Source organism: Dreissena polymorpha, unplaced genomic scaffold (genome assembly GCF_020536995.1).
Source record: "Dreissena polymorpha isolate Duluth1 unplaced genomic scaffold, UMN_Dpol_1.0 chrUn007, whole genome shotgun sequence".
Lineage (NCBI taxonomy): Eukaryota > Metazoa > Mollusca > Bivalvia > Myida > Dreissenidae > Dreissena > Dreissena polymorpha.
Genome location: NW_026273321.1, coordinates 455,743 through 470,965, shown reverse-complemented (window position 1 = coordinate 470,965; position 15,223 = coordinate 455,743). Strand labels below are relative to the sequence as shown.

The window sequence follows — 15,223 nt, the reverse complement described above, 5'->3', positions numbered from 1 at the left end:
CCCTTATAGTTACATGCAGGTTACACATGAAATGACCCTTTCAAATTAGAAAAATAAAAACAAAGTTTACATAAAACATTACATGTTTCAACACTGCATATGATTATGTTTGTATTTTCCTAGGACCGCAAAAAAACAGTCATCAATCTAGAAGAATCTGTGTCCGCTACAAAGAAGTCATACTCAGACGCTTTGAGAAACCTTGAGGAAATAAGTGAGTCAATTCACCAGAAGCGCATAGAGATGCGAAACCAGGCTGAGCTAGGGGAAAGAGGCAGTGGGGTGGGGTCAGAATCCCCCTCACCCCCGCCCATGAGGGGAAAGGACCATGTGTCAATTGACGGCAAATCAGCACACATTGTGAGTAGTTGTAACATTGGAAACAGTGGCACCACAGTGACTTCAGCTCAGTTCAGTGCAGGCAGTTCTAGTCATGAGTTTAGGCCTCCGTCCGTAATTTATTCCTCACCTGAAAAAGCGCGCAGTGCAAGCTACCGACAGGCTATAGAAGCCAGGATAACTTCAGAGCAAGATCTTGATAATATTAGTGAAGACATGAGTGTGAATCTATCTGATGAGTTTATGGCTTTGCCAAGGACTAGCTCAGATGAGGCTGACAGTGTTTTTGCAAACAAAAATCAAAATAACAATGGTGATGCAATTCATACGCGCCATCTGCAGTCAACAAAACCCAAAAAACCATCATCCAAACTTAAAGGCCTCATTCTCACACCTGTCAGTGCTGGATTTGACCCTCTTCAAGCCACGCTGAGGATTTCATCTCAAAGAGCCACCTCACAAGTGAACCACTCAACACAGCGACCTGTCACTTACCCATATTCTCACAATGAAAAAAACACTAGAGTGCTCCCCCTTGAAAATAGATCTTCAAATTTGGAGGCAGGATTAAAACAACATCACCCCTCACCAGTGATGGAGCTGAGGTCCCCTGTTGACCTTCCAACCCCTGGATCAGGCACCTCCGGGAGGAAGTTGTTGAAAGTTCCCTCAATGCAGGACTTTGATGAGGGATCCATCTCTGACAATGATAGTATCACCAGCGGCACAATGCTGGATGATGACCAAGTGGAATTTCTCACCATGGAGTTTTCTAAGCAAGATATGCTAGATGATGAGAGAAGATCAAATGATTTGAATTTTAGGAGATTAAGTCTTCCACCTAGTCTAACTCATTTAAAGAGTCATTTAAGACAGTTTTCCGAAGAAAAGATAGAAAATAACCAAACTAATACTACCTAAATTTCTAGACATTTACTACTTTAAGAGTATATATAGAGTATGATTGTGCTAATTGTGAAATCAATTAAAAAGACTGAATTGTTGTAAAAAACAATGTTTTTAATATGATAGCTTGTAAATTATACTTGAGGAAAAGTAATCAGAAATGCTCAAATGTATTTCTGTTCAAATGTAGTTCCTCCTCTGCATTTCATCACTGAGAGGTTTTCTTTAAGTAAATACTCAGATTCTGTCAGTTTTTAAATGTCAATGCCACTTAAGCGCATCATAATGGATTGAATTGACCTTACTCTTAACATCATTATTTATAACTCATTTTTAAAATCATTCACCACAATTTTTTTACCAAGTAGAGAAGGTTTCAAACCTTGGGCAAAGGTCACACTAATGGTCAAAAGTCATTATGCATGATTTCAAAAGGTATGTAGTTATTATCCTTGTACAAAGGTTATGAATTTTAGGTCAATTATTCACCAAATAGTCCGAACTATACTACTCATGCCAATGTCTTTGTCAGAAACTGCTTATTCTCCGGTTAAGGTAAACATGCAACATCTCCATATCACTGTTTTTACCACAGGTATTCAATTGAAATGTTACACATTTGTTCAGGGTCATTATTATAGGAATCTAACAGATTTATAACTCTAACCAGCAATTTAGCAGAATAACTTTCCCTTTTTGTCTTAAATAATTAAGTAATTAAGGTAAATTTTTTGTTTTATTTTATTAAATGTTCACCTTTAAATTTAAACTAACTATAAGTACTGCAGAAATGCAACATGGTATATCTTTTTAAGGGTTACATGTATATCAGGTGACTGGCAGGAAATGTATTTTCTACTATTTAAGTGAAAGGAATAGTGTAGCATATTGCAAAGGGACAGCTCATATTTGTATCACTTGCAAAACTAAGTTTCAAATGTAATTAAACCGTAACTTTTTCTCTTGTTTTCCCATTTTAAAGCCAGTGTTTATTGACTTGTTTCTTGAAATGTTGGCCAGTTTTTGCGTTTATTGTTTTAAATTGCATTTATTTTAATTCTTGTGTAAATGAAATCATTGCTTTCACATTTTTGGTAGAATTTTTTTTATTTAAGTAAGTTACTAGTATGTTTTATCAAAACATTTCATAACCTTTCTTAAGTGTAATAGATATGAAATAGATTGTGATACTTAAATAAACAAATGTGTATTTACAAAGGAAATCTTGGATAAAAAGAAGTGTTGCATGGTGCAGATCAAAAAGACAGAAAAGTCTTTTGGTACTGTTTTATAACATGTTAAATTTGTGGTATTTATCTGTTAAATGCTTCTAAATCAAAATATAGTATCAAAAGCTATTCACCCTGTTGCGTGTTGACGAAACCAGAGCAGGGCTCGAAATTAACTTTTTTTTCTACTTGCAAAACATTGCGAGCTGCTTTAATACCAACTCGCAAAATCAAAAACAGTCTCGCAAATTTTGCAGGAAACATAAAAAAGTTCGGACATTAATTTAGTACTATTAAAACAAAATCAAAAGTTCTTAACATACACATTTTATTTCTGCAATCATACAAATATATCAGTTCCTTGGACCATAAGGGCATTGTTTTCGAATATAAGTGTGTCGTGTTCACTCAGAAAACAAAGTTTAAGTGTCAGTTTGGGATATTTTTAATGGGTTTAAAACTTTTCAAATATTGAAAAAAATCAGCTATGATATCGTGTGTTGAGTGCGACGTCACCAAAATACAAATCAACAGTTAACTTTACTTCATCTTTCGTATTTTTTTTCTGTCTGTAGGCAAAAAGAAACTAATTATGTTTGGCTTCGACGCCATGTCTGTTCAAGTTCAATGAACAAATGTGAATAGTCAACTGTTTCACGTTCTTTGTTCCAATACTATCCTCGTATCTGTACTATAAGTATACCAGTCTACATACAAGGTGTGCGCTTCCGCATACAGGTATTCAGACGTTCTTTAAATTGACCTACGCAGGGCTCGAATTTAACTTTTTTTTCTACTTGCAAAAAAATTGCGAGCAGCTTTAATACCAACTCACAAAATCAAAAACATTCACGCAAATTTTGATGGAAACATAAAAAACCCTTGGTTTTTAGTTTAGTTCTATTTAAACAAAATAAAAGTACTTAACATGTATACACATTTTATTTCTGCAACCATACAAAGATATCAGTTCCTTGTACCACAAGGGCCCACATTAGGTTGATTGACCATCTTCATCTATAACAAGTTTTAGTCTTATTTTAAGTTAATTTTTCCACTAATTCACTGTTTTCATAGAAGGATTTAAAATCTGTTTTTTCTAACTAAACGGTTAACTTTGCTTTATCTTTTGTATTATGTATATTTTGTGTTATTTCCGTCTGTGGGAATAAAGTGACAAGTTATTTTTCGCTTCAATGAACATGTGTGAATAGTCGACTGTTTCACTTCCTTTGTACCAATACCATCCGCGTGTCTGTATATACCAGTCTACATACAAGGTGTGCGCTTACGCATAAGGGTTCTTGGGCGTTCTATAAATTGACCTAAGATTTAGTGATCATGTGTCGAGCAGCATTATACCTACTCATTTCTTTTCACTATTTACTTGCAAAAAAATACTAGTGGCTTAAAACTTGACTCGCATTCGGTATTTTTTACTCGCATTTTGCGAGTGTGCGAGTGTTAATTTCGAGCCCTGCAGAGGAGCAATAAAGGCAATCAAAACATTAGATTCAGCATCCTCTCAGTTTGTATTGGACGATTCAAAGTATTCTATTGCCTTTTACCAAATCTTGATATTGTTTATAATGAGAATTTAATATAGATTGTTTCCGAGCTATTTCTTATAAAGCTTAGTCTTGCACTCCATATTTGTTTGTACGTTTTAGCTAACTTTAGCACAACAAGGTCATGGTGAATTTTTGTTAATGTTTTCTGTACATCTTACATTGTGTGTGGTCAATATTTTCGCCCAACCTTCATGAAATTTGGTCAGATCCAGGTGTAAAAGAAACTTGGTTACATTTATTGAACAAATATTGGGTAGGCAAATCAGGTCAGATAAGGTTCTCCCTGTCTAACTAAAGTTTCCCAGGTCCTTTTGTTATCTAATATTCTAACAAATGATTTTATAATATGTGTGTTTGAAAAAGGTTCATCTGATAATGATTATGGCCACCAAAGGCAGAGGATATAAAATTAGAGTTGTCTGTCCGTCAGTCTGTCTGATGCCAAAACATCAACATGAAACTTCATAGGTGAATAAATGTACAAGAACCATAACCCTACACTTTCTTAAATGAAAGTTATTGCCCTTTGTTGTTTGTTTCTTCATTATAATGGAACTTTTAGGGCTTTATCTGGGATACATACAAGATTTCAACATGAAACTTCGTGAATGTTTTAATATTATTGAGGAGAAGTGCCATGCTGAAGCACCATAAGCCTTCACTTTCTTAAATAAGAGTTATTGCCCTTTATTGTTTGTGTATGATGTAGCTTTTCAGAGCTATATCTCAGAAACCATATAGTATATAGATATCAATGAGGAAAAGTGGCATGCATACAAACGAAACCCTACCCTTTCTTAAATTAAGATTTATCACCCTTTGGTTTTGTGTATAATGTAAATTTTAAGAGCTAATATTTTAAGACCCGGATACGATATTGGATTTCAACATGATACTTGATGAGTGCATAGATTATAATGTGGAGAATTGTCTAACACAAGAATCATAACCCTACACTTTTTATGCACCTTCGAAGAAGAGGGGAATATTGTTTTGCACATGTCGGTAGGTCTGTCGGTCCGTTCACCAGATGGTCTAACGCTTAGGCCTAGGATCATGAAACATCACAGATACATTGATCATGACTGGCAGATGACCCCTATTGATTTTCAGGTCACTAGGTCAAAGGTCAAGGTCACAGTGACAACAAATGTATTCACACAATGGCTGCCACTACAACTGACAGCCCATATGGGGGGCATGCATGTTTTACAAACAACCCTTGTTTTAATGTGAGTTATTTCCCTTTATTTTTTTGTATGATGTAACTTTTTATCTCAGATACCCTTCAAGATTTAATGGGTGTATAATTTTTAATAAGAAGAATAGCAAATGTATGAAAAAAAATTACGCTGTGCTCAATTATTATTTTTAGAATCATTCTGTTTACATGTATCAAGGGCTTTGCACCCATTTACATGTATCAAGGGCTTTGCACCCATCCAGAAACAAATTTTTTTTTGGCAGGGGATATCAATTCAATGAATATGTTTGATTGTCATAAATTAAGGGTTTTTGCATGTGCCAGAATTCTTTTTTCGAAAATGTAATCATTTAGAAAATATAACCCACAGTGGTTAGCAAGATAGGTCCTTGATTCTTACGTGTATGGTCATTGACAGTTTTTAATTAATCAATAATTAAAGTAAGTTTACTATAGTAAGTTGACTATCATTGTTGGTAGTTTATGTTGTTTATTTACTTTAATTTTGTAGTAAATGATAACCATTCTTTAACAAAATTATGTGGAAACTACATATAAGATTATTTAAAAACATACTTTGGACGTGGTAATTTATTTTTGTGTAGAATGTTTAGCTTCATTTACTTAAAAGTGTAGAATTTTTAGGATTTCTTATTACACTGTCATGTGAAGCAGCCATTACTGATAATTATGTATTTTTAATTATTTAATTTGAATATTTTAAATCTTTTTTAAACATGTACATTGAACGTGTTATAGAGAAAGATAACTCGAGTGAATAACAGTAGAAAATACTAGTCATTTTGTTCTTTATTATGTATTTTGTACATGTATCTGTAAAAAGTAATGAGAAAATCTCATTATGTGTACAAATTGATCTTTAATCATGCATAATCAATAAAACCAAATATCATAAATTATGCTCTCCAGCATAGTTTTATATAAAAACGAAACGCAATACCACTTGCAGCATAAACTTTTTTAGCCCGTTTTCTTCAATATACGCATGCATTTAACCATTTGCCCAAAGATCTGCGAAACATATCTGATTTGTCCTGAACAGTTACGTTGTTGTTCACACCTGCAATGATTGTTATTCTTATACAATAATAATACCTGCAATGAAAGATTCAATTGTATACGAATACTATTAATTCATAATATTTTTAGACCATTGGAATAGATTGAATGTGCTTTGAACTTCATTTATTAAATTTAACACCATCATGCTAAGTTTGTATTGATATTCTATTGGGACCCGGATTAAATATTGATATTTTATTGGAACCCTAATTAAATTATTTTGAAACTCACTTGATATTGTTTTTGTGTGATGTTATTATTTCCTAGAAAATAGTTGAATAAACTGAAATACAACACAATTTATTTGTTACTATTGATGTTGATGTTACCGCGTGTTCGGTTCTCAATCTACACAGGTTGGTATCTGTTTTCTTTTTTAGTAGTGATTTCTTTCTTTTCGTCAAAGTCCTAAGCGATGTGACTGCGTTATTACTGCGATCCCTAGGCGTTTACGCGGCCACGGTTATTGACGTCATGGCGTCCACATTTCGTTCTTGGCGTTCTTCCTACGTCTCTTCTGCGACCTTGAAGTAAGCATAGCGACTGCACTATGACCTTTCAGCGTTCGCGTTGAAAGAATCTAAATGTTTTTCTCCTTAAATTGTCGTTCATGTCTACGCTTAAAGTTGTGAAGGCTTCATTAGATTTAAATGAACATTGCTCAGTTGTATGCCTAAGTTAATGGGTCGTGTGTGTGTGTGGAAAGGTGGTGAGGACAACTCTTGGAAGAATGCTCATGGTCGTTAACATCGTTTCAGTGCAACACGTATAAAGAGTCCAGGCAAGGGACACACACACAGGTCAGGAGAAACCTGAACCAACCGGCACTATGGTGTATTTTCTCAGAGAACACCCACCATTCTAGGACAAAAATCTAGTGTCATGCAATGATCAACGAAATGAAGACGTCCTCTAAGAAGCCAAGCAGGCCACAGCTTTTTACTAGGATGTTGTTATACTGTCGATAAGATATCTGTCCATCCGAAAAACATATGTAGGTCTGGCGAATCTATCATTTGCCCCATTGCAGTGTCCAAACTACGACCTTATTGTGTCTTCAACGACGCTTATGCGAACTTAACGTTTACTTCTTCGTCTATAACGTAATCAGGGCGATCCTACAGCGTTCTAGCCATGACGCCGTGAGACCCGCCATGCCTCGGCGTTTACTTTGATTATGTCCAAAGAAGTTGCCGTAAAATCGCCTTTTTCGGCGAGCTTGACATTTGGACGCCGTCTTCATACTTTCTGATGACTTTCTGACGGCGTCTTTGTTAATGCTACCGCTCCTGGATCCCCGTTGAAACGCAGTCCGAATGTCAGTCTGGTGTGACGAGGATATATTGTAGTAGCAGTACAATGTTAACGACGTGATTATAGACGATACATAAGTTATGACTGTGGTATTGCTTCAATTGGTAACATCGATATCAGATGCTGTTTTATCGGAATCTATATCCCAACAGAAACCCATCCTAACCTACTGGTACTAATGCTTACCTGATTTATAGGTCTCTGATGTTTATATATCTCCCATCAGACTGCAAGAGGAGCACGCACCGTCGCAAGGGCTTGTTTTTCAAGAATTAGAGAGAATAATCGCTTTTGTAGTTTTAATAATGTCAACAATTAATTTTACATGAGACTAGTCAAAAGATGAAACTTATATTCCAAAAACATATGCTTGGCTGATGAAAGCAATTCCACAAAGATGACAATGCCCGACAAATAATCGACTTCTAAGGCTCTAAGTGCGAGATTGATTTCATCACTAGAGAAACATATGGCGCGTGGATCCATAACTAAAGGGATGTGGAAATATAACGAGTAGATCTATACTTGCATGAAATAGAATTATGTAGAACGTCTTGTGAAACATTGCACGACAAATTATAAGTACGATGCAAATTATTAAAACGTATTTTCTCAAAGCACCTACCTCAATCATGTGTTTATTCATGTAGAGCTATACATACAGCTTGTCAGAGTATTCGGTTCAATCTTTCTGTTCCGTCTCCTTTATGTGTATACTGTTATAAATATTTATTTATTGCCCACGAAAACATGTAGTCGTTACTTAAATATGTCGTTATATATTTTACAATACCATGCCAAGACCGTGTTTGACGAATCATATTGTAAATTGTGGCCTTTACCTTTGATAACAAAGACGTCACTTCACGAGATAGAGTAGAAGCAATGCAATAATAACATACATGCATATTCCAAAAAGTAATTTTTTAATGGAACGTGAACAAACAATGATAAAGAATGGACATTGATTTTGCGGACGATAATCAGATTTGCATACAAAATATCGTCTAGTAATCGGATATAACTAGTTTACGTTAATTATAATCCTCAAATCCATTAAATATCTACAGATGAAACAAAATCGCGACGGACAGACACGGAAAAAAACATTAACAAAATCATGCATCCACCAAAACACCTACCAAAACATTCACCCAAATACAAACAAAACCACCCACCGAAACACGCCCCAACCATCCTCCAAACAACTCACCTAAACTCTCATCCAACTACCCACCAAATCACCGACCTAATCTCTCAATCGAAAACCCACCGATCACACAACCATCTAACCAGTAGAGGGTCGAGAAGAACGGTATTAAACATGAATATTTTAGCTCAACCACCGAAGGGATGGACATATTAATACCATCGTCAGTCCCGCTTCTTTTGCGGAAAGGAACTAAAGACGTATGTTACACATTTATGCCTAGTGGACTCTCCCATCCTTCTAAATTGGATCAATTAATTTCCAAAATTAGGGATGTCTTGTATATTTATTTCTATATTTAGAATATTTCTTGCAGAAATTCCTTTAAGCAAACAGCGCAGACCCTGATGAGACGCCGCATTATGCGACGTCTCATCTGGGTCTACGCTGTTTGCCAATACCTTTTTTTGTAGACGCTAGGCATAAATGGGTTAGAGGATTCAAATTAAATATAATGATAGAGTGCACTAAAGGAATGTGCAGAGTGAAGAGGAAATATACTCTCTCATGATGTTTTACTTAGTTATTGCGGTTTTGTAATGCGGAGCATTACTCTTTAAGTGTTGAACAAATATTTGTAAAGGTGGTTAAAACATTGATAATGAACTGTGGTTGAGAGATCAAGAACTACATTTCTCGTGTCGGTATTTTTGGAATCGTTTTCCTTTGTTTTTTTTATATTTTATAATTAGTTTTTTGTGCCAGTGCCATGTACTCAAATTTACGGGCAATAGTCATGGATTCAAACGAAACTTTATAGATTGATTTAAGGCTTTATAAGCAAATTCAGAGTAAAGGTGCCATACCTATTTCTTAATCAGAGTTATTGTTCTACATAATGCTTTGGGTTTCAATAAACCACTAAAGCGGGGTTGCTTCTCCTACTCTGAAGGTCAGATTAATTCATTTGGTTTAAACAATACTATACTAGTATATGGCATGCTTGTCCCCTGAAACCCATCAAGCTCTCTGAGTCCTCCATAGTTGACGTAATTTCGTTCGTTCTTAAACTACAATGAGACGTTAACCGTGGCTTATCTGCTAAAGTTTATATACAATAACATTTTACGATTTTAAGATTTAAAGAGGCCTTTTCACGTTTTGGTAAATTGACAAAATAAAAAAAAATGTTTCAAATTTGTATATTTTCGTTGTAGTTCTGATATTTGTGAGGAAACAGCAATACTGAACATTAACCATGTTCTAAAATATCCATTATAATTATATAAATGCATCTTTTGACGATTTAAAACCCTGAAAAGTATTCAGCGTTGCAACGCGAAACGATTGAATAATTTGGAGAGTACTCTTGTTGTTATATTTTGTGACAATACGAGGATTGCATATATAAAGTATAAAATTCCTCACGCATTGTATGTGTACGGATGTCCGAATGGTCTAAGCGCTACACGTTTACTCCATTGGTCAGTGGTTCGAGCCCAGTTCAGGGTTACTTTTTTCTTTCTTTAATTTTATTCTTGTTTTTTACTGAAGCTTTTTCAATACATGCCAAAATCTTTGAAAAGGTCCCTTAAATGGTTTGTTGCACAGAATGATGTGAAATTGCGTCAACACTAGTTCAAAGTGCGAGAAGGCTAGAATACTAGAGTTCAGTGCTTGTCATTCACATGAATTGATTTAAACGGCATATATAGGATGCATTAGCATAATAACAGCGTTATTAAATATTTAGTGAAACTTTTGTATTCGATGGATCGCTGTCATTCTCAGCGTGCACTCTAAGACGAACAGCTAACGCATCTGTAACATGATTACTAACTTCAAATTTTGGAAGTGTAACATGTACATCATTTTAATATCTCATTGAAATATATTTCGAAACTTTGAAGTTATGTAATTGACGTTTACAATGTCTTATACAATTTTATCCCATTTTCACCGCGACATTGACGGTATAACACGTTGTGGAATATACTTGCTTGTATTCAACACTGTGGAATATACCTGTCGCGTGCACGGACTACTTTTTAAATGACGTCATGCGATATGCGCTAAAATTAGGTCGATATTGTTTGGTTCATTGATCGAATTTTAAGGTCACCCATTAGAAGAAAATGTGCATATTTTGCAGAAAAATATATATATGACATATTCACCAAAAGAACTGTTGAAATAAAATATAAAATTACACGATTTTTGTTTTGTTATTTTTTTATTTATATTTACTTTACCACTGAATGATTTTTCATAAGAAACAAAGTCGACAAAACTTAAGCTTCAAAATTATACGACCTTCAACCTTTAAATCTAGTCATATGACATAATTTTTCGCCATCCGTATAATGAATCAGCTGATTGATGGCGTCATAAAATGACATACTTATTGCGTCATTTCCCCCATTTTTTTTGACGATTTATTATAAACGCGACCTATTTCACATGTTTTCTACATGTACTGTATGTCGACATATCTGAATTGTCAATTGATCACATTTTCCTTATTTCGTGTAATGTGCATTGTTTATAACCAAAGCATATACTTTTGACATTTAACTTAAATATTAAGAACGTACAACAAGCCATACACATATCGCACAGTTCATGAATAATCTGCTATGTTTGCTTTCCTATTTAATTCACGTTAGGCATAGAGCTGTGTAAAGTATAAGCTGGTAAAAATAGCACCACACTGGAATTGGGAACGTCCCATTTTGTACACGGGTATTTTCTACTCATTTATCTGTTGTGTACTGGAATGTTTTCCATTCTTTGTGTATTTATATATTAAATTATTTTCTCGTACAATAAGGGCATATACCATAGATAAATAAAACATTGTGCAAGTTTAAACATAATTATGTTTGTATGCAGAAATCTGCAAATGCAACCGAGTTTACCAACGGCTATTATTAGATAAACTGCTCCGGTTCATTTGAACAGCAGTAATGTAGAGTACATGACGTAGCGTGTGACGAAGATAGAGAATACTAGGTTAGCGTTGAATACAGAGAAGTTTATGTTGCGAGGCTTAGAACGCCGGAAGCGCGAGCCTTGGCGAGCGCTTTCGGTGTTCGAGCCGAGCAACATAAACTTCTCTGTATTCAACGCTAATCCTAGTATTCTATTTATCCCATTTGATTTTTTCAACGTGACATTTAACATAAATAGATCTAATAACCTTAACAATAATTTTAATTCAGTCATAAAAGCGCTTAAAATCTAACAAATGTAACCATGCGTAGTGATATACATGTATTTGTTCTGGTACGCAAAATAGTCTTTAAAAAATTCACACACAAACTGTAAAACAAGTAAAAAATATCACCATATGCCTACATTCAATTTTACGCAGTATGCGAATTTTAACACATTACGACCGCGAAAAGAAGATTTTACTTTACTATAATTCATTTTATTTTCGAAAGAAAATGATCAAATCCAATATGGCGGCGATTGCTCCTGACAAAATGCTGTCAATGTCAACATACATGTACACCATCGACGACCTAGTTCTGGCTACCATAACTTTATGTCGCTTTTTATGATTTTTGACTGGCGCGACTTTGTACAGGTCTTTCAATACTAAATAAACTGTACGCTGAAGTTTCTTTAGCTATCGAAGACCTTGACAATTTTGACGAGTAAACAGACAATTGCAGCGACTGACACTTTATTTGACAAAATATACAGGGCAATACGTTTTCCGACTTCGGACGAATTTAAGGACGCGCAGAACGTGTTTTTTATAAAATGTTATGGGTATGCCGTGTGTGATCCGATGCATCAATGGCGCCCATGTTAAAATCATTTCCCCGAGAACAGGGAACGACAAAAGTACAAACAAAAATCAAAACACGTAAGAACTAGTATCTTACCTTTAATTATCCTTTAAAATCCATCTAATAATCCATTTAACTCAATAATTGACGATTTTGCATCTAGGGTCTTTAATAATTATTTTAGCATAGTTAAATAAAGACCCTTATGCCATTCTATCACTTTATTCAAATGAGTTTATGAACGCGATAAACTTTCTTCTTCGTCACACGCTACGTCATGTACTCTACATTACTGCTGTTCAAATGAACCGGAGCAGTTTATCTAATAATAGCCGTTGGTAAACTCGGTTGCATTTGCAGATTTCTGCATACAAACATAATTATGTTTAAACTTGCACAATGTTTTATTTATCTATGGTAAATGCCCTTATTGTACGAGAAAATAATTTAATATATAAATACACAAAGAATGGAAAACATTCCAGTACACAACAGATAAATAAGTAGAAAATACCCGTGTACAAAATGGGACGTTCCCAATTCCAGTGTGGTGCTATTTTTACCATCTTATACTTTACACAGCTCTATGCCTAACGTGAATTAAATAGGAAAGCAAACATAGCAGATTATTCATGAACTGTGCGATATGTGTATGGCTTGTTGTACATTCTTAATATTTAAGTTAAATGTCAAAAGTATATGCTTTGGTTATAAGCAATGCACATTACACGAAATAAGGAAAATGTGATCAATTGACAATTCAGATATGTCGACATACAGTACATGTAGAAAAAATGTGAAATAAGTCGCGTTTATAATAAATCGTCAAAAAAATGAGGAAAATGACGCAACAAGTATGCCATTTTATGACGCCATCAATCAGCTGATTCATTATACGGATGGCGAAAAATTATGTCATATGACTAGTTTTAAAGGTTGAAGGTCGTATAATTTTGAAGCTTAAGTTTTGTCGACTTTGTTATAAATAAAAAAATAACAAAACAAAAATCGTGTAATTTCATATTTTATTTCAACATTTCTTTTGGTGAATATGTCAGATATATGTTTTTCTGCAAAATGTGCACATTTTCTTCTAATGGGTGACCTTAAAATTCGATCAATGAACCAAACAATATCGACCTAATTTTAGCGCATATCGCATGACGTCATTTAAAAAGTAGTCCGTGCACGCGACAGGTATATTCCACAGTGTTGAATACAAGCAAGTATATCCCACAACGTGTTATACCGTCAATGTCGCTGTGAAAATGGGATAAAAGAAAGTTTATCGCGTTCATAAACTCATTTGAATAAAGTGATAGAATGACATAAGGGTCTTTATTTAACTATGCTAAAATAATTATTAAAGACCCTAGATGCAAAATCTTCAATTATTGAGTTAAATGGATTATAAGATGAATTTTAAAGGATAATTAAAGGTAAGATACTAGTTCTTACGTGTTTTGATTTTTGTTTGTACTTGTGTCGTTCCCTGTTCTCGGGTAAATGATTATAACATGGGCGCCATTGATGCATCGGATCACACACGGCATACCGGATACCCATAACATTATATAAAAAAACACGTTCTGCGCGTCCTTAAATTCGTCGTTCGAAGTCGGAAAACGTATTGCCCTGTATATTTTGTCAAATAAAGTGTCAGTCGCTGCAATTGTTTTGTCTACTCGTCAAATTTGTCAAGGTCTTCGATAGCTAAAGAAACTTCAGCGACAGTTTATTTGTATTGACAGACCTGTACAAAGTCGCGCCAGTCAAAAATCATAAAAAGCGACATTTAAAGTTATGGTAGCCAGAACTAGGTCGTCGATGGTGTACATGTATGTTGACATCGACAGCATTTTGTCAGGAGCAATCGCCGCCATATTGGATTTTGATCATTTTCTTTCGAAAATAAAATGAATTATGGTAAAGTAAAATCTTCTTTTCGCGGTCGTAATGTGTTAAAATTCGCATACTGCGTAAAATTGAATGTAGGCATATGGTGATATATTTACTTGTTTTACAGTTTGTGTGTGAATTTTTTAAAGACTATTTTGCGTACCAGAACAAATACATGTATATCACTACGCATGGTTACATTTGTTAGATTTTAAGCGCTTTTATGACTTAATTAAAATTATTGTTAAGGCCATTAGATCTATTTTTGTTAAATGTCATGTTGAAACAATCAAATGGGATAAATAGAATACTAGGATTAGCGTTGAATACAGAGAAGTTTATGTTGCTCGGCTCGAACACCGAAAGCGCTCGCCAAGGCTCGCGCTTCCGGCGTTCTAAGCCTCGCAACATAAACTTCTCTGTATTCAACGCTAACCTAGTATTCTCTAATTTTGCTCACAATAGAGGCATTTAATTGACACATTTATACCTTGTTAATGTTGTGGATCTCTGTTGGCAGATAATTGGAGGTTAGTCTTGACCGATAATTAGGTAATTATGTGCACTGTCCATAAGTACTCGTATGTCTTTTTCCGGATCTTGTTATACTATTATTTGCCATACGATCCTGACCAATCTTCGCGAACATGTGTATGGGTATAACTATAATTGATGATCACATAGTAACTGCATGTAATTTACTTGTGGACAATTTAGATATTTTCTCA

The 15,223-nt window shown here is 34.6% G+C and overlaps 1 protein-coding gene across 2 annotated transcripts in view; it reads left to right on the top strand.

Moving 5' to 3' along the window:
* Positions 1-15,223, top strand: part of LOC127863391 (SH3 domain-binding protein 5-like) — a 69,356-nt gene that overhangs the window by 19,923 nt on the left and 34,210 nt on the right. The window contains exon 7 of one of the 2 annotated variants that reach the window (XR_008041042.1): positions 124-1,680. Coding sequence is in view for 1 of the 2 variants with exons in the window: in XM_052402904.1 (XP_052258864.1) it covers positions 124-1,260 (1,137 nt within the window). In the remaining variant the exon portion in view is untranslated. Of the gene's footprint in view, positions 1-123; positions 6,632-15,223 lie in introns of those variants that run through there. The other variant, XM_052402904.1, reaches the window with a different exon arrangement.